The sequence below is a fragment of the Loxodonta africana genome, chromosome 1 (assembly GCF_030014295.1).
Source record: "Loxodonta africana isolate mLoxAfr1 chromosome 1, mLoxAfr1.hap2, whole genome shotgun sequence".
Classification (NCBI taxonomy): domain Eukaryota; kingdom Metazoa; phylum Chordata; class Mammalia; order Proboscidea; family Elephantidae; genus Loxodonta; species Loxodonta africana.
In genome coordinates this window covers 95,940,458-95,966,469 of record NC_087342.1, presented here as the reverse complement: position 1 = coordinate 95,966,469, position 26,012 = coordinate 95,940,458, and the positions used below count along the sequence as shown (strand labels likewise).

The following is a 26,012-nucleotide window of genomic DNA, read 5'->3' as shown; positions in this document are numbered from 1 at the left end:
TGAGCTAAACTGTAGTTTAAAGACAATTTCATGGGATAGTTTTAGTTCAAGGTTTAAAGATTATTTCTGGGCAACAGATTAAAGAAATAGGCTTCTGAGGGTGCCTCTTATTGTCCTATTAGTTTAAAAGAGCATCTCTATCATGACCAAGCATTAAAACTGTCAAGTGAGTTGTAAAATTCCAGATGAGCTAATGAATGGTCAAGCAGACCATGAAGACATTGGGAGGAATTTGTGGCATCAGTAATCTGTATACTTTTGGTAGATCACTGCTACGGTATCACCTATGAGGTCTTTCTTAGGCTGGGTTCTCCAGAGAAGCAAAACCAGTAATGCATATATAAATATATACAGAATTTTATATTAAGAAAACGGCTTACACGATTGTAGGGGTTGGACCTTCCCAAGTCCTTGGATCAGGATAGAGTCCTTTCCCAATTCACGGAGCCGCAGAAGCTGGTGAACCCAAGATGAGCAGGTTGGAGAGCCGGGATCTCGCTCACAGACTGTGACGGTCGAGGAATCCCCAAGGTCGGCAGGCAAGACTGCAAGGTTTCTCCTGAGTCACTTAGCTGCAGAGGCTGGTGAACCCAAGATACGCAGGTCAGGGAGCAGGACTCTTGCTCACAGGCTGTGAAGATTGGCGAATCCCAAGATGGACAGGTAAGCTGCTGGCTCAAGTCCCAAGAACCAGAGGTCAGACAAGAGACAGCTGCTGGATCCAGAACAAGTGAGTAACCTTTGCAAGGTGAGCAGAAAGGAAGTAGGTGGCAGAAGGCGGAGAGATGAAGGCTGAGGGGACGGTGAGCCACAGGCCCCGCCCCCACCAGTACCACTCAGCAGATTCCATCATGGGGGTGATCACATATCAAATTGCAACAGGCAAGTGATCACAACATTATACAACTGCCAAAATACTGAGAATCATGGCCCAGCCAAGTTGACACACAATCTTAACCATCCCAAGGTCTAAGCATAAACTTCTTGGGAAGATGAAGAGATACACTTAAACTCTCCACAGGTTTCCTAAACCAAGAGTGTTGGGACAGCTGTGAATCTGTACAGCTTTCCTAAGTTGTGAAATTGTCACACAGTGAAATGAGGAAACTTGGCATGATTCAGGCTGATATGATGGGGCCCACGCTGAGAGTCTTCTCTGTATTGGGCGTCTAGATTTAAAACGTATACTCTGTTGGAAACTCAGAAGCTGTCCATCATTATTGTTTAAATAATTTCCAAAGTGTGCAGTCACGATGTTCTTAAAAGGCCAAACATCTGAAATCTCTGTGACCCTGTGATCTTTGTGCAGAGATGCATGAAGTTCACTAGAAAGGAAGTTGCTGTCATTGTGCCCATAAAGTGCTGTTAGTGGTCTCTGCACAGGTTCAACAGCGAGTCAACATCATCGTGCCATATACCCTGATCAAAAGGATGAAAAATATTCCTTGCAGGTACACCATCACTCTTAACTCTGTCTTTGTGTGGTCTTCAAACCCACCAAAAAAAAAAAAAAAAAAAGGTCTCTACGATCGGCAGTAGGGTAGTAATGAAGGGTTGCCTAGGTTATGAAGCACCTTGCAATCGGAAAACATTGTGTAAGTGCCTGTCATGGATTGAATTGTATCCTCCCAAAATGTGTCAACTTGGCTGGGCCAAGATTCCCAGTATTGTGTGACTGTCCACCATTTTGTCACCTGATGTGATTTTCCCATGTGTTGTAAATCCTACCTCTACGATGATAATGAGGTGGGATTAGCAGCAGTTATGTTAATGAGGCAGGACTCAATATATAAATCAATCTCTTTTGAAATATAAAAGAGAGAAGTGAGCAGAGAGACCTGAGGATCTCATACCACCACCAAGAAACAAGAGCCAGGAGAATAGCATGACCTTTGGACCTGGGGTCCCTGCATTGAGAAGCTCTTAGACCTGGTGAAGATTGATGACAATGACCCTTCCCCAGAGCAGACAGAGAGAGAAAGCCTTTCCCTGGAGCTGGCACCCTGAATTTAGACTTCTAGCCTTCTAGACTGTGAGAGAATAAATTTCTGTTTGTTAAAGCCATCCATTTGTGGTATTTCTGTTACAGCAGCGCTATGTCACTAAGACAGTGCCTAAAGAGACATCACTGGTTCCCAGCTCCTACGGAAAATTCTGAAACTGAGAGTTGTCTTTTAGAACCATCTTTAATTCATTTTGCCAGAAAACCTATACCTCAAACAAAGATTTATAGAAATCATATTTTGACAATGTTTATGGTATAAAACTGACCAAAGGTAACCGGTTCACAATGTTCTGTTCTTTTCACCTTAGCAGATGTGGAAAACTTGAAAACAACAGTCATTAAACTCCACCACAATTTTGTTACCATTAATCATTATAACACCATCCCCCAGTCAGGGGCCATGGGCCATCCCGGTGCCATGAAAAGCCTGCTGTATAGATAACCCAGGAACATACAGCATCCATTGAATGGAGGATACAGAATTTCCCTGTGGTGACTGCAATCACCACAGCTGGTAACAGGTGAACAGGCCCTCTAGTAACAGCTGAACCTGTACTACAGCCAGGCAGCCAGATGCTAGTGGAAGGTACTGGTAGAGGCTGAAGAATGCTTCATAAGCACCAATCATGCTGCCTACCTCTTCTGGAAAGTTTCCAGGACTGATGAAACACCAATTCACATATTCAAGAAAGCCAAAACACCCCAATCAATATAAATAAAAAGGAAAACACCTTAGAAATACCATAGTGAAACCATACAATACCTAAGACAAAGAGAATACCTTAAAAGCAGCCAGAGGTGGGAAAGGCAGCATACATTTAAAGATGAAAGTTATTCCAACTGCTGACTTTTCAGAAGCAAGGATGCGAGCCAGAAATAGTTCAGTGATGTGTTCAATATGCTGAATGAAAATAACTGCCTGTCTGGAATCCCTTCAATAACGAGAAAAACATTTTCGGATGAACAAAAACCCAGATCATTTGCCACCAACAAACTTTTACTGAGGAAAATTCTAAAGGATGTACTTCAGGCAAAAGGAAAGTGAGCCCAGATAGAAAGTCTGAGATAAAATGAGGAACGGAAAGCAAAGAGAGTGGTAAATACGTGATCATTCCCAAATATATCAACTGTATAAAACAATAATAATATTGTCCAGTAGAGTTTAAAAATAATATACAATTAAATCATAAACAACAGTAATATATAAATTTAGAGGAGAGAATAAAATGTTAAAGATAGGGTAAGAGGACAGAATATGAAGATTCTAACATACTCATATTATCTAATATTTGGGTAAAGATATTGATTCAATTTGGACTTAACTATGCATGTTGTCATTTCTAGAGTGAATACCAGGTAGTAGAAATAGTAAAGAATTTCCAAAGTTGGAGAAGAAAAAAAAAAAAAGGATGATATTTACTTCACCAAGATATAATAATTTCTGTCTGCTTTCTACACTGCTGTGGACCACGCCCTTAATGGCAGACCTAACCAGTGACAAAATCAAAGTAACTTTAACCACTCTGAATAGCAATTGTAAGAGAAAAGCTTACACATATAAGATTTCCCTTGTTTTCATTCCTTCATTCCAAGAGTCTCTGTCCAAGTAGTCCAAAAAGTTCGGAAGGAAACTGGCTGGTCTTGGGCACATTCCAGGTAGTGGCAGTACCAGGCATAACTCTTGATGTAGTTCTGAGATGGTATCTAGAAGCCCTTTTTGAATATTGCTGTCAACTTTTCTTCCTTGAGGTGGTGCTCAGTAATTTGTCCCTTTGCCTCTAAACTAATCATTCCTCAGGCCCTCTTGCCAGCAAAAAAACTGCAGGACAAACCCACAAGTGTTGTTAATAAACCCTCAGATGCTAGTGGAAATGCACATTTCTTGAGATTACCTCATTGCGTAATACCTCACCTCCCCCATTTCACATTCCATTCCCACACAGAAACCATTCCTTTGGGGCAGGTATCTTCCCTCAAATCTAATGTGTTAGCCACCTTGCTGAGTGTTTCTGTACAGAGGTTAGGGGTGGGACAGTTCTTCACTGTTCATGATTGGCCCCAGTGTTTAAGATGTTTAGCATCCTGGTCCTCAGGAAATTAACAGCCTGTCTCATCACCACCAAAAATGTCCCCACCAGGTTTCAGAATTCCCTTGAGGAGGAGTTGCATCCCTTTGAAATAAATCCTACTATGGACTGAAGTTCTGAGTCATCTGGGTCCCTATTTGCAAGGCTTTCTTTACATGATGAGGACAGTTCAGGTGTGAGGTAAGACCGTGGCACTGCATGGGGTTGGTCAACAGGTTTTAGTTTTCCCAAGATTAGCATTCTTATGGAGTCCCCACGTTCCAACAACATCTTCTTCTGGATCGTTGGTCAAGAGAACTCTAATCCATAGACATTGTAAGTTAAAACACTTCCCGAAAAGTCTGAGGTCTAACATCAAATCAGTTCTTGGGTTAAAATTTCTGGTTATTTTGTGTGTAAGGCCCAAAATGAACTCAAAGTATAAAGGGAATGTAGGAGGATATAGTGAATGGGGTGCTAGACTGGGAGTTTGGAGACCCCTTACTATTCATGTGATCTTGGGTGAATCAACTCCTCTCTCTTGTTTTCAATTTCAACTGTATAACGGGAAGGTTCTTTTCAAGCTCTAATATTAACATCTTTTCATAATCTTTCTGTGTCTCCACCCCATCATTCGTAAGACTGGGACAACATGTGCTCACCTGTGACGGAGGCTGTGCATTTCCTTAACATTAGTGAAATATTCCAACATTGTGGCCACCCAAAAATTAAGCTCTGGCAATGATCCAAAATTGTACACAGATCTCAGAGGCCCAAGAAGAGTTTCTTATAAACTGTTTGTATTATTTATTATTGTATCCTGTAAAAGGTGTCTATCTTCCACAAGATATTCACAGTGGAAGAAAAAAAATCATTGGAGAGAGAAAGAGTATGTATTTTAACGAAGGATCAGTAAGGGAAATAAGGAGCCCTGGTGGCGCAGTGGTTAAGAGCTACGGCTGCTAACCAAAAGGTCAGCAGTTCTAATTCACCAGCTGCTCCTTGGAGACCTTATGGGGCAGTTCTACTCTGTCCTATAGGGTTACTATCGTTGGAATCAGCTTGATGGCAGTGTGTTTGGGTTTTTTTTTTTTTTTTGGTAAGGAAAATAAACTAGAAGGGGGAACAGGTGAAGAAGGAATCCCTGCCTACTTGTATACTACTGAACCCTGCAGCCTTCTCATGTTTATGGCCACAATACTAGTTAACTATCTATTGAGTGCACTGTACTAAGCAACTTATATATTGTTGCCTCATTTAATCCTGACAACCATCCTATCAGAGCAGGCACTATTATTACCAGTAAGTGACAGAATGAGAATTTGTATCCCAAATGTGTGCAACCCCAGAACCCAGGCTTTTTAAGCCACCACGTTTACTAACTCTTATTTGGTAGTGGTACAGAAGAAGGTAGAATGCTTTCTCTTTTCAAAATCTCCTGGCACCCCAGAAACTAAACAGTTGCTGTCAACTCAGTCATGATGAGTTCATGATGTCAGAGAAAAACAGTGCTCCATAGTGTTATCAATGGCTGGTTTTTTGGAAGTAGATTGCCAGGGGTTTCTTCCTAATCTCTTAGTCTGGAAGTTCCACTGAAACCTGTTCAGCAACATAGCAACGTGATAACCTCTGCTGACACAACTACTGAAATGTGCTTGAGACACATTGGCCAGACATTGAACCTGGGTCTCCCACAGCATGGGAGGCAAGAATTCTACCACTGAACCACTACTACCCCAGACACGACCAAAACCAAACCCACTGCCATTGAGTCAATCCCAACTCACAGCGACTCTATAGGATAAGAGTAGAACTGCCCCATAGGTTTTCCAAGGCTGTAAATCTTTATGGAAGCAGACTGCCACATCTTTCTCCCACAGAGGGGCTGGTGGGTTTGAACAGCTGACCTTCCAGTTAGCAGCCGAGAGCTTTAACCAGGGCTCCTTTTCCAGACACGACCGTCATTTTTTCAAGCCCTGTCTACTGTTACAATTGCTGCTACGTGAAAATACTCCATTAGACTCAAAGCTGTGTTCTAGTTTTGCTGCTATGCATTTTTGAACAGGAGTTTCCCGGAGGTGTAAATGGTTAAAGCGCTTAGGTGCTAACACAAAGGTTAGAGGTTCAAGTCCACCCAGAGGCACCTCAGAAGGAAAGCCTTGAGATCTACTTCTGAACAGTAAGTCATTGAAACCCTGTGGAGCACGGTTCTACTGTGACCTGCATGGACTCAGCGAGTCAGAGTTGATTGAATGGCAACTAGTTTACATTTCTGAACAAGCATGTAAGCTCTCTAGGTCTCACTATTCTTATCTGTAAAACAGTGAGCTACTTAAAAGCAGGAGATCATTTCTTACCCATCTTTTCCCCCACTCCACCTAGTAGAATAACAAGCAAAGAAGGAATGCAAGGGGGCAGATAAGATGGTCTCTACGCTTCCTTTCTCTTTCTTTGATCCTAAAATGGGGCCTTGATCAGGTAGATATACCGTATGTGCGGTAATCCGTTGCCTTCTATTTTTAAACAGAACAAGGCATGCCAAATTTCTGTGACTTACCTTTCTTTTGAGAGGGTTGGTCCTGATGGGGTTGGTGGAAGATTATGTGTGCTGTTCGTCCGTACCTGTGATTGACGTCTTGTATCGAGGCCTCCTTCATTTATTGGAGACACGATGCTACCGTTGTATAACAGACACAGTATTGATAAACTGCAGTAATCATCTAGGGTGGCGGGGAGACCATTTACGGCAGCAGCCTTCTGGGAAAGCGGCTCTGGAAACTCTCACACGCAAACCCTTCCAACGCGAGGCGCAGACTCCTAGCTGGGAGGGCTGGGTCTACCGTGCACTTTGCTACTTGACCTTTCCATGGTCTCTGGCCCTCCCCGGACTTCTGACCCTTCACTTGCAAGGTGTGTGTGTGTGGTGGGGGATGGAGGGGTAGGTTGGGGAGGTTGTCAGAGACAATGATCCGAGAGCTTCTCCTCTAACCCTGGACTTTAACTCCTCCCCTTGGGGTGGGGGCGGGGCGAGGAAGAGCTCCGGCCAGGAACCACCCGCCGCCGCCGCCGCCGCCGCCGCCGGCGCCGCCACCGGGCATCCCTTTCCCCCTCCCCACTTCCCGCCCCCTCGCTCCACCGAGGTGAGGTCACGCGGGGGACGTCACGGGGTTGTGACGCCACTGAGGGGCGGGCCTCCGAGAGGAAGGGGCGGGGCCTAGGCGGGCGGCGCTTGCGCAGTGGGCGCGGCGCGGGAGGAGGCGGAGGCGGCGGGGAAGCGAAAGGCGGCGGCGGCGGCGGAGGCGGCGGTGCCGGGGGGGTGGGAGGGGGGGGAGCGAGAGAGTGAGTGAGTGGCTGAGTGAGTTTACCCCTATGAGGCGGTGAGAGGCCCGGGGCCTACCTCAAAGGAGCGGGGTCGCGGCGCCGGCGAGCAGCGGGCCCCCTCCTGGTCCCCGGGCCCGGCGGCGCGGCGCGGCGGCGGCTCGGTTGTGAGGAGGCGGGGAAGCGGGTGTCCGGCTCCCGCCATGGAGGGCATGGACGTGGACCTGGACCCCGAGCTGATGCAGAAGTTCAGCTGCCTGGGCACCACCGACAAGGACGTGCTCATCTCCGAGTTCCAGCGACTGCTCGGCTTCCAGCTCAACCCGGCCGGCTGCGCCTTCTTCCTGGACATGACCAACTGGTGAGCCGGCCCCGCCGCGGCAGCGCTGGCTACGGCCTCGGGGCCCCGAGGGGAAGGGACACTGAGCCCGGGGCAGGGCGGGCCGGGCGGGCAGTGAGAGGCACCCCCTGCCGGGGCGGGGCGGGCGTGTGGGGGTGTCCTGGGGGCATGGGAAAAAATGAGGGGACCAAGGCGGGGTAGAGAGGGCGTCCGAAGGGAGTTGGGGGACAGGAAGGACGGAAGGGATTGGGGGGGTTTCCTGAGGTTCTCCGGAGAACTAGGGGCCAAGGAACGTAGAAAGAGGGGAAAGGCTTGCGGCATTGATGCATAGGGGTAGACCTAGGAAGAAGAGGGCTGTGATGTTGGCTGAGAGTGAAAAGCACAGGAAATCTAGATTAGGGGAGTGGGCAAAAGGATTGGGGTTTGGAGTTAGGCGCTGAGGATGACAGGGATGAGGGGAAACTCCCGCGGAGAATTAGATACTGTGGAAGGACTTGGGGCATGGGGGAGACTCAGGAGTTAGAAGCTAAGAAGGACAGAAAATTTGTGTGGTGTGCTTGTGCCCATCCGAGGGCAGATAAGAAAAAGGGGAGATTATGGTGAGGGAGATGACTTTGCGAAGAGAATTGTGCCCTAGAAGAGTGGGATCTACTAGTGGGGAGTGCTAGATCTGGGGAAGGGCCTGGGGAAACCTTAGGAAAAGTGGGGGAAAGGAGGTTATCTTGGGGAAGAGAACTTTATGAAGGGAATGGAGCCCTAGGGAGAAAGTTCACCTAGGGAACTTTGGGAAAGGCCTCCAGAATGCCAGGAATGGAGTGGAGCTTATCTGAAAGAAAGTTGGTTTGGTAGATGTTTGGGAAAATGAAGAATTTGATTTAAGCTGGGAACTAAGTCATTCTGGCCTGGAGTCACCTTGTAAAAGTATGAATTGGAGCAGAAGACTATCATATTTAGAGTAAAGGAGTGTTCTCCAGCTTTGGAAGTAGCACTTGCTGTTTTTGATAAGCAAGGCTTCCCCTTGTTCCCTGAAGAGGGATTCTTGAGTTCATTCAGGGTGAGGGATGGAGTGGAGACCATTAGGCTTCCTTTGAAAGGATCTCAGGTGAAGCAGCTGATCTTTCTTTGGTCAAAAAGCAATGGTGTGAGTGCCCTTTGCTCTCTCTGTTTGGCTTTCAGCCCCCTGAAGTGTAGAATCTTGTTTCTGTTGGCATAACTTGCACAACCATCCTCTTTATCCCATGTTCGCTGAGTGCCTCGGGGAATGCCAGAAAAGAGGCTGTAAGCCTCCAGTCTTTATTGCACTCCTCACTCCTCACCTAGCCCTATCCTGGCTGCCCATCATACAGGGGAGCTTTGTAGCTGTGGCTGCACTAAAGCTGATGTGTACATTTTTGTGTGTGTGTTTAGCATCGACTCAGGTCCTATTTAAAGTTGGTTGCTATACCAAGAGTGGGATTGAGGTTCTAGATGTTTAGAAAACTCTTCGAAGCATTGGTAGCAGGAGATAGTCTTTAGAATTAAAGAAGCATTTGTGATCTCCACTTGTGTCTTTTATATTGGGGATGATTTTAGACAGAGATTGCAGCTTAAACAGTTTTCTGAACACCTACCTATGGTGTTTAAATAGTCAAAGAGTAACAGGTTATTGGACACACAGAGAAGAGCTATCGCTCTGGTGAAATTTGGAAGTAAAGCTGTATCTCAAGGGTTGTTCTCTTGTCTGCCTTCTTCCCACCCCCAGCTCTTTTTCTTCCTTGTTTACACTAGTTCAGCATAGGAAACTTGGCATATTGTTGCTGCCAGTTTGGTAGGGGAGGATCATTTCTCCCCACCCCCTGGTGAGTCGTACCATTTAAACCCTGCCCTAATAAATTTTTAGTTCTTTAGAGTCGGTCTTTATTAGTACAATTATTATAGCTACAAAAATAGTGTAATGATTTTTATGTGCTTGAGGTGTGTGTGTTTAACATCTGAGATTATTTGTTTTTAGGCATGGTGAAAGACGAGAAATAGGTGAAGCCCAGTGTGAATAAGAATCAATAATTTAAAAATAATTGTTGAATCATAAAAATTTTCTTTAAATTTTTTCATGAAAAAGCTTTAAACTCAAACACACCACGAAATAGCATGTTTGCTGATGACATGTTATATATTTCTGTAAAACAAGGTATGATGCATTTCTGAGCAAAGGATTGAGCTATTAAAAAAAGTGTTCTGGTTTTAAAGAAAGTCACATCAATCGGAAGTCAGTAGCGTCTTAGGAATGCAGGCAATTAAGTGATACTCAACTTTAAGCCAGTTCAGCTTTACCTTATTATTTGGCTGTAGAAAGCATGTTCTTTGGTACTAATTCATTATAAAATGAAAAGTCATTCGTACAGTAAAAGTGGGAAGGCTTGTTTTTTTTTCTTTTTTATAAAAGCTAGTTAGCTCCATAATCCAATACTGTATTTTTATTCCTAGGTTGACCTGGCTAAATTTGTTTTGACAGATTTTTGTTTGAAACAACATGGATCATAATTAATAAAATCTAGTTAAATAAATGTATACAGATACAGATATGCATACTTGGTCATATTTGTGTACGCTGTTGAACTAAAAATATCTTCAGTCTAGAATAATCTGTTGTTTTTACATCATTTAATGTCTTTTTTTTTTTTTTTAATGTCTAACTCTGGAAATTGTTGCGATAGTCGTTATAAACGTTGGCATAATATTTCTCAACTTGCCATGGTTAGCCTGTTGAATTAGAGATAATTAACCTTCCTGTAGACTTCATAAGTGCCTGCTTAGGGTTTTAATAAATAACCACCATTCAGTTGTTGATGAGTATTAAGAATAATCTGGTAAATTAAAAATTGTTATTTTAAGATGAAGGCCATGAGTCTTCTAAAATGAAACCCAAGTTGGAAAGACTATGTTTTTGTCTTCAAAAGTAAGAATTCTTTGGTGTTTTTGAAGAACTGATTGTATTGAATGTGTTGGCCTTGTAAATTCTCTTCCTTGTTTGACAGAGTTATGTTTTTGTTGTTTTCGTTGTTTTTTTAGGTCTTAGGTTGGGCGTGCATTATGTAGATACGGTATTTCTATTGGTTTAATTTAGAACCAAATATGGTTTTAGTTTGAGCCTTTTTGTAGTGTTTATACCTGAGGTGGCAGCCCTGCTGCTGGCAATTGACTGAACTGTCTCTTAACAGAAGCAATTTTCAGTTCCTAGAGTATGTAAAGTGAATAAATGGTGTGGTGAAAAGTAAACCTAATATCTGAAGCCAATCTTTCTATAGGTGGGATATCTTGCAGAGACAGTGTTCGCTGTAAATATAGAACTTGGAGTCCTAAAGCTGGTTTAAGAGATTTTCTAGCTCATTCCAGTTTTTCCTGCAGAATTGCATCTAATCTTTTACAAGATAGCTATCTGTCCTATTCTAGAGTCCCTAAAGGCAGAGTATTTGTATGTTACTTTGTTATAGTGTTTAATTACTTTTCTAGTTAGAATTCTCATGTCAGAACTAATCCCGATTGCTGCAATTTAAGCTTTTTCACTTGCTTATATCCTCCTTGGACATGGAGAATATCTAATAAACAGCTTCCTTAAAATGTCAGAAAGCCTCTCTTAATTCAAGTCACTAAAAGTTTTCTATCATTTAAAATTTGAAAACATCCAATTTAATGGTTTTTGGTTCTTTAATGTAGTCTAATTGATTTATATGCATTTTTTTTCCCCAGAGGAGAACTTGCATAAGATTTTAAACTTCTGACCTTCAAAGTCACTTCTTTCTGTTATCTGTGTCTTCAAATTCAGATTTTCTTGAGCATCTGTGACCAGAGGGCAGTAACACTTCTAGGTATTTCCAAAAACCAAATCCATTGCCATGAGTCATATGACCCTGTGGGACAGAGAACTGTCCCATAGGGTTTCCAAGGAGCAGGTGGTGGATTTGAACTGACAATCTTTTGGTTAGCAGCCGAGCTCTTAACCGCTGAGCCACCAGGGCTTCTCTACGTATTTAAAAAAAAAAAACAAAAAACTGTTGCCGTCGAGTCAATTCTAACTCATAGTGGCCCTATAGGACAGAGTAGAACTGCTTCGTAGGGTTTCCAAGGAGTGCCTGGTGGATTTGAACTGTCGACCTTTTGGTTAGCAGCCATACTTCTAACCACTACACCACCAGGGTTTCCTCTAGATATTTAGAAGTGAGTTAGTACTGGCCTTATTTCTCAGTACAGGTCTAGATATAAAATATCTTAGTAGCATAATGACAACTGTGGGTGTTTCTTCCCCTTTTATTCATTAGGCTACTGCTTTAAAGTTTTGGTGTAGAAACTTCATAGCTTGCCTCCAGGTATCTTCAGAAAGCAGTGTGTATTTTTGGGAACACTACATGCACACATTATGGATGATGGACAGATTTTTTTTAGAAAAGTAGCTCAGGAAAAACATCTTTGAAAAATAATGTTCAGTTGACTTTGTGAACATTGTCACAGGCACTCTGCTGGGTAAAATAAAGGTATTAACCACAAAGCAATGAAGTGAATTCAGAATCTAGATGTGAAAATCAGTTGTACCTCTTACCTGACCTCACAGTGCCTCCTCTTAATCCACATCTCCACTACTCCTGTGCTAAATGAGTTTCTGATCCACTCTCTAGTTTATATGTTTGAGTCTAGGAAAAGTCTCTTTATGGCGGAGGTAAAACTTGGTATTAATACTGGTTTCCTTAAAAAAAGTGTGCACCAAGCAGCAGGAGATGGTAGGGAAGAGTTGCATAACACTCAGTGATAGAGTGTATTACATTTCTAAGAAGGTTCAAAGTTCTTGCTTTGGACATTCTATAGGTAAATTTTCTTTTCCACTTTTTTTTGGTCTTCCTTTTTTGAGTGGCACGCACAACTTGAGACTCTTGGTATAAAATAGTACACAAATAGAGGAGCCGTGGTGCCACAGTGGTCAAGTGCTTGGCTGCTAACTGAAAGGTCAGCAGTTCGAATCCCCCAGCTTCTCCCTGGGAGAAAGATGTGACAGCCAGCTCCCGTAAAGATTATAGCCTTGGAAACCCTATGGGGCAATTCTACTCAGTCCTGTAGGATCACTATGAGTCAGAATTGACTTGAAGGCAGTGGGTTTGGTTTTTTTGGTTTTCATACGAATAGAACAACCAGATTAATTTAGTTTTAAAGGAACACAGTAAAAAGTAATAAAGCACACTGTCCTGCAGGAAATCTTTACTGTGCTATTACTGTGAGATTTGCATTTCTACCATGTATCAGGTCAGAACTAATCTCCGCTGTAGGATGAGGGGAACCAAATCAGTTGCTGTGAAGTCCGTTCTGACTCTTGGCACCCCATGTGTGTTGGAGTAGAACTGTGTTCTATAGGGTTTTCAGTGGCTGGTTTTTTTTTGGTAGATAGCCAAGCCTTTCTTTCAAGGCGCTTGGGGTGGACTTGAGGTACCTCCGGGTACACTGAAACTGCCAGCCTTTAGGTTAGCAGCCAAGTGCTTAACTGTTTATGCCACCCAGGGACTCCCCAGGTGGACAGAGGTGTGTTTTTTTTTTGACTATCTCCCACTTTTCTACTTCCACGCACAAAATTTGTCTAGCATATTATAGCAAAACCAGGCAATATTTAAACAAAATGTATTTTGTATAGAACCTTATTAGGCAGTGTACAAAAGCAGAAGGTAACTTCTCTCATAATTTAATACGGAGATGCATATGCCTGAAACTATCAGAAAAGTTGAAAGATAATAGGGAGGAAACATTCATATGTTAATACTGAATTAACTCAGTAGGTTTTCAGAACAGGTGGGAGTGGACTGTATGGCACAGAACTGGTGATTCACAAAGATTTTAGTGCCTGCTGTAGGCAAGTTGCTTTCTTAGAAGTTAAGTCTTAAAATGGTTGGGGATTTGAATTGATGAAAAAGCATTGTCTTGTAGGTAGAGGCTCTTACCTGAGTGAAACCAAGAAGGAACAGTGAAGCCGGGGCTAGCTAGAAGATTGGCTTGGCTAGAATGTGTTTAGCGGGTTCAGGATGACAAGACATGGAACTTAATTTTTTTGAAGGGGAGTTGGAATTTTGTCGATGTTGGTATTTTGCTTTTTTTGTTTTAACTGAGGTAAAAATGATTTATTATAAAATTAACCATTTTAAAGTGAATAATTCAGTCGCATTTAGAACATTCATGATATTATACAACCACCATCTCTGTTCCTATCCCCCCTCCCCAAATCCCTAGCAACTATCTCTGGGTTTACCTATTTAGGATATTTCTTATAAATGGAGCCATGCAATATGTGATCTTTTGTCTCTGTCTTCTTTCACTTGTTAGTTGCTGGCAAGTCAATTTGACTCATAGGGACTCTGTGTTTCAGAGTAGAATTGCTCCATAGAGTTTTCTTGGCAGTAATCTTAACTCAAGCAGATGGCCAGACCTTTTCTTCCATGGTACTGTGGGGTGGGTTTGAACTGCCAAACTTTAGGTTCACAGTTGAACACAAACTCTTTTTCACTGCTGTACGCAGCAGTCAAGAAATTAGACTATTGCATTGGGCAAATTTGCTGGAAGAGACCTCTTTAAAGTGTTGAAAAGCAAGGATGTCACTTTGAGGACTAAGGTGCGCCTGACCCAAGCCATGGTATTTTCAGTTGTTTCACGTGCCTGTGAAAGCTGGACGGTGAATAAGGAAGGCCGAAGAAAATTTGACGCCTCTGAATTATGGTGTTGGCAAAGAATATTGAATATCCTGCCAGAAGAACAAATAAATCTGTCTTGGAAGAAGTACAAGCAGAGTGCTCCTTAGAAGCAAGGATGGTGAGGCTTCGTCCTCACGTACTCTGGCCATGTTATCAGGAGGGACCGGTTCCTGGAGAAGGCCATCATGCTTGGTAGAGGGTTGGTGAAAAAAGAGGAAGACCCTCAGTGAGATGGGTTGACGCAGCGACTGCAGCAGTAGGCTCAAGCATAGCAAACATCATAAAGATGGCGCAGGACTGGGCAGTGTTTTGTTCTCGTGTACATAGGGTTGCTGTGAGTCAGAACTGACTTGATGGCACCGAGCAACAACAACAACAACAAACTTTGTGCTCCCTAGGAACTTTCTTTCACTTAGCATAGGGTTTTCAAGGTTTATCCAAGTCGTAGCATATTTCAGTAGTTTGTTCCTTTTTATGACTGAATGATATTCCATGTTATGTAAACACATTGCTGATGAATCACTTCTGACTCATGGCGACCACGTGTGTGTTGGAGTAGGACTGTGCTCCATAGGATTTTCGGTGGCTGATTTTTTTGCATTTAGATCACCAAGCCTTTCTTCTGAGCACTTCTGGGTAGACTCCAACCCCCAGCCTTTAGGCTGTGTTAACCATTTGTACCACTGAGTGACTCCTCTGTTTTATGTATATAACACATTTTGTTTATCCGTTTATCTGCTGATATATATTTGGGTCATTTCTGCCTTTTGGCTATTGTGAACATGCATGTGCATGTATTGAGTACCTGTTTGCAGTTCTTTTGGGTATATACCTGTGAGTGGAATTGCTGAGTCATTTGGTAATTCTTTGTTAACTTTTTGAGGGACTGCCAACCAACAAACTGTTTTTCACAGTGGCTGAACCATTTTACCGTCTTACCAGAAATATACAAGGGTTCCAATTTCTCTACATTCTCGTTAACACTTATTTTCTATGTTTTTGATTATAGACATCCTAGTGGGTGTGTGGAGTCCCTGGGTGGTGCAAATGGTTAAATACTCGACTATTAGCCAAAAGGTTGGTGGTTTGAACCCACCCAGATTTGCCTCAGAAGATAGGACTGGCAAACTGCTTCCAAAAGGTCACAACCTTGAACACCCTATGGAGCATAGTTCTACTCTGCACACATTGGGTAACCATGAGTCAGAATTGACTCAACAGCCACTAACAACAATAACAGTGGTCGTTGAGGGGCATTGGTGATTCACTGGTAGAATTCTCCCCTTCCGTGTGGGCAACCTGGATTTGATTCCCGGCCAGTGTACCTCATGCACAGCTACCACTTGTCTGTCAATAGAGGCTGCATTTGTTACAGTGCTGAACAGGTTTCAGCAGAGCTTCCAGACTAAGATGGACTAGGACTAGGAAGAAAGGCCTGTCGATGTACTTCTGAAAATCCTATAGATCACAATGGCCCAATCCACAACAGATCATCCAGGCAATGGATGGTGCAAGACTGGGCAGTATTTTTTTCTGGTGTACATGAGGTGGTCATGATTTGGGAGCTGACTCACTGGTAGCAAACAATAACAGTAGGTGCTGAAGTGGTAACTTGTTATGGTTTTGATTTGCATTTCCTTAATGACTGTTGATGTTGAGCATCTTTTCATGTGCTTATTGGCTATTTGTATATCTTCTTTGGAGAAATGTCTAGTTTCTTTTCACTTTTTTTTGAGTGGCTTATTTATCTTTTTGTTGTTGAGTTGTAGGAGTTCTGTATATATTCTGGATATTAATCTTTGTCAGGTATATGGTCTGCAGATGTTTTCTCCTGTGTGTAGGTTGGCTTTTTCACTTTATTGATAATGCCCTTTGTTGCACCAAAGTCTTTAATTTTCACAAGATTCAATTTATGTTTTCTTTCGGTGTTATATCTAAGAATCCATTGTCAACTCCAAGGTCATAAAAAACTTACTGCTATGTTTTAAGTTTTATGATTATAGTTGTTATATTTAGGTCATTGATGCATTTGGAGTTAATTTTTGTACAGGGTATGAGGTAGGAATCCAGCTTCATTGTATGGAGCTTAATTTGATCATGTTGTAGCTCTTGGAATAGCTTTTCCTTGACTCTGCATTAAATACGTACTTTACTCTCTTTGGCCATTGCTAGAAGTTTAGCGAGAAAAGTGTACAGGGTTTTCTGGTGAGGAAAAAAACAAAAACATATGGATGTTTTATCGGCACCTCAAAACTAAATGTGTTTAAAAGGTCAATTTATCCTTTCCCCTTCCTGTCTCCAGTCAGCTTTAACTTTGAAGTTTCCCTGTTCTGTTCACAGCGCCAGTGTTTTCCCGGGCTTGAACTGAGTTATCTTTGTGGCCCTCTCTTTCGTGGACATCCCAGATCGTTTCCCAAATCCAGTTCATTTCCACTCTGCAATGCATCTCCCAACAATCTTTTTCCCATTCCCCTGCCATCGCCTTGGTTTGTGGATTATGTTACCACTTAAACAGGGTAACATAGGTGTAGTCTCCAAATTGGACTTCTATACCTGGCTTTCCTCCTTCTGGTTCATTTTGCATACATACCACTACCAGATCAATGTTTCTAAATCACAGCTTTGGTCTGGGCCCTTCTGTTAAAAGTGCTTTGTTGCTTTACCAGAAAAAGGGTGAAGAGCTTTAGCTTGATATTCAGGCTCCTCCAGATACTGTTCCCAATTTACCTACCTCTGTTTTTCCAGGCATATCTCCACATGTTGGATATCCTGCTTCTCTCTGCCTCATTCAAACTAGACTGCTGTTTATTCCTCATACTTTGCTTTCCCACTTTTAAACTTTTGTTCTTTTCCTTAAAAGGCTCTTCTTTCCTCTCTTCCTGTGTCGTGCAGTCCTGTTTTTCTGAAATTGGCACATTAATCATTGCTCTTAGTAGTGCTCTCTTTTAGGCATATCTCCTTGTACTGAATACCCCTTATAATTAAGTTTATGAATTTATTATTCTGAAAAATTAGGTAACATTTAGTTACTCAGATGTGAATGGAGGAAACCTTTTTGTAAGTGCTCTTAAGTTCTCTTGGATCTTTGCCAGTGTATTTCCATTGAGGAAAAAAAATTAAAAAGTAATATAAGCACAAATAAGTTCCCGTAGTTCAGAAGCATTTAAACAGGTGTTGTAAATTAAAATTGTTTATAGATGCCACGTAGGTAACAGGAACAGTGAAGTGTGTGTGAGCTGGAAAGCCTTATCTTTTAGAAAGAGGGTATCTGATACCTGGCTTAAGTCAAACGTTGCCGCACTGAAATGGGAGCGCAGTGTTGTTACATTTTTCTACTTTTTAAAGAAAAGCCAGAAATTCAGATTTTTATAGGAAATTTCCTGATTTTTAAATGTTGTCAACTAAATCAAATATTTTTAAAACACCGTGTGAGCCAAATAAAGCATATCTGTAGGCAGGATGTGGTCCTTAGGCCACTAATTTGCAATCTCTGGACTGAAAGTGAAAAGCAAAAATCCCCTCCCCTTTCCAGACACAACCATTGCCAGCAGTTTCTTCTGTACCTTTAAAAATTTATGCATGTAGAGTTCTCTGTGTGTACACACATGCACACACAGAATTTATGAATGTGTGAAATTGTATATAAATTCTTTTTTCAAACAGCAGCAGTATTGCAATTTGAATAATTATTCTTCCTATCCAGACTAGTAGGTACCAAGGGCCTTCTAACCCCTCGACTTGAGCGGTAGCAGAATGTACTTGTCAGACACTTTAATAGCCTGATGAAATGAATTTGTATTTGTAATTAACAATGCTACAGTGGACTTTGGTCACTTTAAAATCAGGAAGATTCTTTCACTGTGTCAAGTAACAGACCCTCGTCCAGTAATTACATACGATTTTTTAATTGAATTTTACCCAACCCAAAACCCAGTGCCCTTTTTACTGGTTAAGAAGTAAACCATGTAGTAATGAGCTTATCTGAACTTACTTATGAGATACTGCCAGAGAACACATTCTATAATTTGAACTTTTTAGGGACCCAAAACGCAACAGAACTGAAACTCAGTGAAGAAGTTAACTTTTATTAAGTTACCTCGTGCAGACGAAGCTTGTAGATTTTTCACTTTTTGGAAGGATACTTGATTTTGTAAGTGGTGTTCAAATGATTTGCCAACGTTAATGTATGTCTTGGGGGGCGAGAGTAGTTGGTTGCCAAATATTGAAACTTAGCCTTAACTGAAATTATTAGATACTCAGTTTTTGAAAACTCAATTTTTTAAAATAACATTTCTCTTTTCTTAGTGAGTTTGGGCCTTGGGTCTATGCAGTGTTTCTGAGGGTTCACACTCATTATTGTGCTTGAGATTGGTAATTGACAACCCGTAATGAGCAGCAGCTCACTGATGATTGATTGAATGATACATGATGTGCTTCTCAGGTGCTTTGTGAGCAGCGTTTATTTTCTAAAGTAAGTTTTGCTTTTTAGTTTTTTTAATACTTTGATAACAGACCTTGAGAGAGAGGGATCCACTAGCTAGGAGATGGGTCTTGCACAAAACTATTACTGGGAAACACTGACTTATTTTTGTATTAAAAAAAACCAAACTATTATGACAAACAATGGATGTTCATTACAGATAAGTTAGAAAGTGCAAATAAACACAGAAAACAAAAAGCCAACCAAACAAAACTGAGCCATACTCCAGGGCTCAGTCATAAACCAAGTTAACCTTTTGGTGTCTGTCCTTCTAAGACTATATTGTGCTTGTCTGTGTGTACCTGAGTTTGCTTTACAAAAGTGGAGTGTTTACTGCATTCCAAGTACTGTTTTAAGTGATTTATGTGTTATATATAGTAACTCTAGGAAATAAACACTATTATCCGCATCTTACAGAAAAGAAGCAGCAGCTCAGGGAGGGTAAGTAACTTACCTAAAATCACATGGGTGGTAAGTGGCGGAGGCGGCATTCGAACGTAAGCAGTCTGGGGCTAGAGTCTGTACTTTTGATTACTGTATTTTATGCAGTCTGTAAGTTTCCTATGGTTGCTGTGACAAATGACCACAGACTGGGTGACTTAAAGCATCAGAAATTTATTGTCACACAATTTTGGAGACTAAAAGTCTGAAATGAAGGTGTCAGCCAGGCCATGCTTCCTCTGAAGGCTCTAGGGAAGAATCCTTCCTTGCCTCTTCCTGGCTGCTGGTGGTTGCTGGCAACCCTTGGCGTTCTTTGCTTTGTAGCTGCATTGCTCCAGTCTCTCTCTGTTGTCCTGTGACCCTCTTCCCTGTTGTGTCTATCTGCAAATCTCTTCCTCTTTATAAGGACACCAGTCATTTGGATTTAATTAGGGGCCTACTCTAATCCAGTATGATCTCAGGTTAATAATTACATCTGCAAAGACCCTATTTCCAAATAAAGTCACATTCTGAGGTTCTGGGTGAACATGAATTTTGAGGAGACACTATTTGACCCAGTACACACGCTGTTTTTAATCTTTTTTCATTTAACAGCCTCTTATGACCATAATTCTGTGCCTTAGAATTCTACACTTTGACCTTTAAAAGCTTTATAGTATTCAACTACCTGGATATAGAATGATGTAACAGCCCCTTTTTGTTAGGATATCTGTGGTTTTCCATTTTTTTGTTAATATAAATTCAGCGTTGAACAGCGCTGTGGTTAAATCTGGTTTGCATCGTCGATTATTTCTTTAGGGTTTATTCCTGTGATTAGATTACCGGACTAAGGATTGCTGGGCCAAAGATGAGCCTGACTTTCAAGGCTCTTAATATTTAATTGCCATATTGTCACCTCCATAAAGGTTGAACTGATTGGTATTTCTGCCACTAGTGTATGAGTGACTATTTCTTTGAAGCCTCACCGGTGCTACATATAATTTTTAAAAAATTGTTTTTCAGTTTGATGAATAAAATCTGATCTTATTTTAACTTAGGTTTTGTCATTTCTGATGAGTACTTTCATGTGTTGAGTGTCCATTTGTATTTCTGTTTTCCACAGGGAAATTTGCCTTTTCTAGAAATGGAAGTACCTTTTTTCCGATTGTAAAAGTAATAATACTGAATATAAAAAAAGCCAGTTCAGAAATGTCTATTGAAGACAATAAAGTCACTCGTAATACTACCGAACGCTTCTCACTGCTCTCAGTTTGTGTTTATATATGCACGTATATGGGCCCTGGTGGTGCAGTGGTTAAGAGCTCGGCTGCTAACCAAAAGGTCGGTGGTTTGAACCCACCAGGAGCTCCTTAGAAACCATGTGGGGCAGTTCTACTCTGTCCTGTAGGACTGCTATGAGTCGAATTCAACTTTGTGGCAGTGTTTGGTTTTTTGTTTTTATATAAGTTATTCATATGTATATCACTATACATTTTAAAATATGAGCATAAAATGTGTATTGCTTTATAACCTACTTTTTTTTTTTTTGCTATTACATTGTCAGTGTATTTCCATGCCTGTTTTTAATGGCTGCTTGTAGTTAATTATGTGAGTGTTCTGTAACTTATTTAAGCAGCCATTTATTGATTTTGTTTTTCGTTATAAATATCTGTTTGCTTGCTCAATTTTATTTTTTCTCAATTCTTGTTTTGTTGTGTCATATAACCCATTTAGTGGTTTAGGATAAATTCTTAGAAACAGCATTGCTGAATCAAAGGGTATTATGCCCTTTTGGAGGCACTTGATAAACATTGCCACATTGCCTTTGTGAAGGTTGTACCAGTTAATAATCTTAACTGTTAGATATTAGAAAGCCTGTTTTCTGTGAATTTTAATTTTTGTGAGGTGGATTTATCTGATAGGTAAAAGGTATCACTTATTTTGGTTTGCATTTCCTTGATTGCTGATGAAGTCTTATTTTGTGTGTTAGCTATTTTTTATATGCTTAAATTTTTTTTATAATGAACCCTACCAATAGATTTCACAGTCATTTGTATTTTGCCTCTTTTTTCATCTTTTTTCCTCCAGGAAAAAAGTGTTTTAAAGCAAATTTCTTCTATGCAATGGCTATTTGTTTCAGTTTCTAAGATGTAGCAGCTTTTTTGAGGTATAATTTACATACCATAAGATTCACCCATGTTAAGTGTACAGTTCAGTGATTTATAGTTGTGCAGCTATCACCATAATCCAGTTTTAGAACATTTCAATCACTCCATAAAGATCCCTGTACCAGTTAGTAGTTGTCTTAGTTATCTAGTGCTGTTACATCAGAAATACCACAAGTGGATGGCTTTAACAAAGAGAAATTTATTCCCTCACGGTCTAGGAGGCTAGAATTCTGAATTCAGGGTGCCAGCTCCAGAGGAAAGCTTTCTCTGTCTGTCAGCTCTGGGGGAAGGTCCTTGTCATCAATTTTCCCTGGTTGAGGAGCTTCTCAGCACAGGGACCCCAGGTCCAAAGGAAAAACTCTTCTCCCGGCTCTTGTTTCTTGATGATGTAGGTCACCCTGTCTTTCTGCTCGCTTCTCTCTTTTATAGCTCAAAGGAGATTGGTTTAAGACGCAGCCTAATCTTGTAGATTGAGTCCTACTTTATTAACTAACGTGACTGCCACTAATCTAACTTCATTAACATCATCAAGGTAGGATTTACAACACATGGGAAGATCACAACAGATGACAAAATGGTGGACAGTCACACAAAACTGAGAATCATGGGCTAGCCGAGTGGACGTACATTTTTGGGGGACACAATTCAGTCCGTAACATTGGTCAGTCCCCACTTCACACCCAGCCCCAGGCAAGCACCAGCCTGCTTTTTGTCTCTCTGAATTTGCCTTTTCTGGGCATTTCATATAAATACAAGCATACAGCATGTGGCATCTTGTGCCTGGCTTCTTTCAGGTAGCATAATGTTTTCACATTTCATCCATGTTATAGCATGTATCGTGTGAAAATTCATTTCATTACTGAATATTATTCCATTTATTTTTAAATTACCTGTAATGGTCTTGCTTTTTGGGTTCTTTATCATTTTTAAAATTGATATTTATGTTAGGTTTCACACATGTTTTTCCAGCTCATTTAATTTTAAGTTATTAAAATTTTATTTGAATATATAATCATATGTATTATACATTCACTCCCTCATCCCTGCTGTCCACAGGTGACCATTATTCTATTCTTTCAGAGACATTCTGTGCCTTTTTTGGTTTGTATTTGATCAGAGCAGTCACGGAGTCCTTATGCATGCTAATTAGAAGTTTTCACTCTACTACTTTCCTGCATTCTCCATGCAGACTTATATCTCTCCTCCCACTGCTTTTCTGAGAACGAACTATCTTCTGTGTTGATGGCTGGAAATTGTGAAAGGAGCCTCTGATAGATGTTTTTAGATCTTCAGCATTAGGCCGCGCTGAGAAATTTTCTTTTTCACAGTGCTTTAAAGCATTGTTTGTTTTTGAGCATGGAGTTTGTGGAGGCGGGCTGTTTCAAATCCACCATCCGCTTCAGTTAAGATTTTTTTCTAACCGATAGAGCAAGCATGATCGGTTGGTGCATTGTCTTGTCTATAGGGTCTTGCCCCTCTTCCCCTACAAATGCAAATGGATCATACTATACTTACTGTTCTTAAACTTGCTTTTTTTAACCTCACAGTATATTGGGGACATCATCATTTTTCTTTTAATGGATACATGGTATTCAACTGTGGCTGAGCATATTTTATTTAACCACTTCCTTGTTGATGGACAGTTAGTTTCCAGGTATTTGCTTTTACAAAGCTCTGTGGTACAGGTATCTTTATACACTTGTGGTTAAATCCCTAGAAGTAGAATTGCTGGGGATGGACATGAGGGCAATTTAATTTTGATAGGTAATGTCAAATTCACTCCAAAAATATTGTACTGATTTTCATTTTTACCATTAGTGTATGAGAGTGCTTGTTTTACTACACTCTTAACAACCCAATCATTATCATGTCTTTAAATTGTTTCCAATATGATGCATTAAAATGTATTCATTTTAATTTGTATTGCTTTAGTTTGAATGAGGTTGGACATCTTGCCATGTCTTTATTGCACACTTATATTTTTTTCTGTGACCTATTTGTGCTATTCCTCTACCCTTTCCTGTTGCATTGTTATTCTTTTTTCTCATTGATTTGTATAAGCTGTTTGCATATTAAGGAAATGAGTTCCTTATAAAATGCTCAATTTTCCTCCAGTCTGTCTTTTAACTTGATTTATAATTTTGTTATGTAGCACTGAAAATTTTTATGAAGTTCAATCCAGCGGTCAATCCCTTTTTAATTTCTTCTTTTGGTTTCATGTTTAGAAGTTCTTCACCTACCTAATTATTATATAAATATTCACCTGTTTTCTTAATGATTGCATGTTTTGCATACAGTTCTATTTAATATAGTTGGGATTTATTTGGCAGTATGGTGGGAAGTAGATATCTAACATATTTTTCAGATGATTTGTTAGTTTTCCCATTTATTGAAAAATTCACGTTTCCTCCAATGGTTTGAAATGATCTGTGTCATATATCAAATGCTTATGTATATTTGGGCTCGTTTTTGCTTTATTTTTTTTTTTGGTTGCATTGATGTGTGTGTCTGGTTTCCAGGGCTGAAATCAGAATTTTAATGTTTGCTGAAGTATTTTTTTGAGCCCTGGTGGCATAGCGGTTAAGAGCTCGGCTGCTGACCAGAAGGGTCAGCAGTTCAAATCCACCAGCTGCTCCTTGGAAACCCTATTGGGCAGTTCTGCTCTATCCTGTAAGGGTCACTCTGAGTTGGAACTGACTTGACAACACCTAACAACAAAGTATTTTTTAAAAAGAAGTACATTTTCTTCTTATGATTTAGTTTTCATTTTATCCAAGTTATAAAATGGTTCTGTGGGCTTGTGGAAAACCCTGGTGGCATAGTGGTTAAGTGCTATGGCTGCTAACCAAAAGGTCGCCAGTTCAGATCCACCAGGCTCTCCTTGGCAGTTCTTCTCTGTCCTATCCAGTCTGAATTGGAATAGACTCCGCAGCATTGGGTTTGGTTTTGGTTTTGATTATGGCTTGTTAAAAGGAAAAGGAGTCCCAGACCTCTTCTCTCTCTCACTCCCCAGAGGCAAGTTCTTTCAATTCTTTCAACTGATTTTTTGGGTTTTTATCTTTATAGCTCTTTTTTTTCTTAAGTTTTAGCCATTATCTGTTGACTTCCCACAATGGGAGACGAGAATTTAGCTCTAAGCGATAGATAAGTCAGTGTAGTGCTGAAGAGCAAAGTTTAAAGCCTCTGCTGCTTACTAGCCCTGCGACCTTTGGAGAGTTACTTAACCCTCTCTGTGCTCCAGTTTCCTCATATATAAAATAAGGGCTGTATAAATTCTAATCTGAGGATTAGATATCCTGGCACATAGTAATTGTTAGTTCATGCACCCCATCTCCCATCCCTTTAAATGCTTATTGACACTTGAGCAAATAGTGGTATTTGGATTACTTTTCCTTTTTTGCAGTCTTTTGCTGCCCTGAGGATAGTAATTGTCTTGATTTTTGGTTTGCTCAACCTCTTAGATATTTTTCATTTATCTACAAACTCTTTACCAACTATGTAATCTCTTCTCAGTAGGTTCAGACACCAGGTGTTCTATCAGTTTTATCTTTTTGAAGAAGCCCATTTCTGAGCTTTTGACTTACTCTGATCTGAATTGGTTGAGCCTTAGGTCTGCTGCAGAGCTCTCTGGGGATTTATTTCTTCTTGTTGAAGCCCCTGTTTCTTGAACCCCATTTTTTAACTTCCTGAGAGAGAGTGCAGGGGAAATAAAAAAAATTTTAGACTTCCGCGTTCTGAAGCTATCCTTATTTACTCTGATACTTAGGCTATATCCCCAGTTTGTCTGGGTAGCAATTTCAAGGGCGGAAATATTTTTTCTCAGAATTTTGAAGGTACTGCCCCTTTGTCTTCTTTTTTCAGTGGTAGTGTTGAAATATGATGCTCTCCTGACTCTTTGTTCTCTGAATGAAACCTGTTTTCTTTCATCTCTGGAAGCTTTTGGTAACATCTCTGTGTCCCCAGTGTCCTGAAATTTGGCAGCAATGCATTTCAGAATGTTATTTTCATACTTTGTGCTCAGCTTTGGTGAGCCTGTTGCCCTGGAAGTTCTGTCCTCTCATTCTTGGAAAAATTCTTTTGATTTCCTCCCCTTCATTTTCCCTGTTCTCGCTTCTTGAAACTCTTACTTTTCAAATGTTTGACCTTCTGGTCTGGTCTTCTAAATGTCGTATCTTTTCTCTTTTGCAAAAATTTTGCTCTGTTTTTGGGACATTTCCTTAGTGTTGTTTTCTTCAGATTGCTTTTTCTGTTTGTTTGCTTTAGTCTTTTTTCTTCATATTAGATGCTTTGCCTTAACTATATAGCGATCTCTGCCTACATACTCCTGTTTAAGAGTAGGACACAAAGTGGATTGGAAGCTGTGGGTATGAGTATAGGGCTTGTTAACTATGGGCTTAACAACCCCACCCATTTCCTCCCGGGTCAGGCAGTCACTAAGCTTATGCAGTGTTTAGACTGCCTTAGGGAATCTGGGTCTGTTTTTTAGGTAGCTGTATAACCTCTCCTGTTTTTGACAT

At 40.9% G+C, this 26,012-nt stretch overlaps 1 protein-coding gene across 1 annotated transcript in view; it reads left to right on the top strand.

Moving 5' to 3' along the window:
* Positions 1-7,515: 7,515 nt before the first annotated feature.
* The window catches only part of ILRUN (inflammation and lipid regulator with UBA-like and NBR1-like domains), a 123,146-nt gene continuing 104,649 nt past the window's right edge, over positions 7,516-26,012 (top strand). Inside the window, exon 1 of the mRNA XM_023540197.2 lies at positions 7,516-7,750. Coding sequence (XP_023395965.2) covers positions 7,593-7,750 — 158 coding nt within the window. The 5' untranslated portion in view covers positions 7,516-7,592. The remainder of the gene's footprint in view (positions 7,751-26,012) is intronic.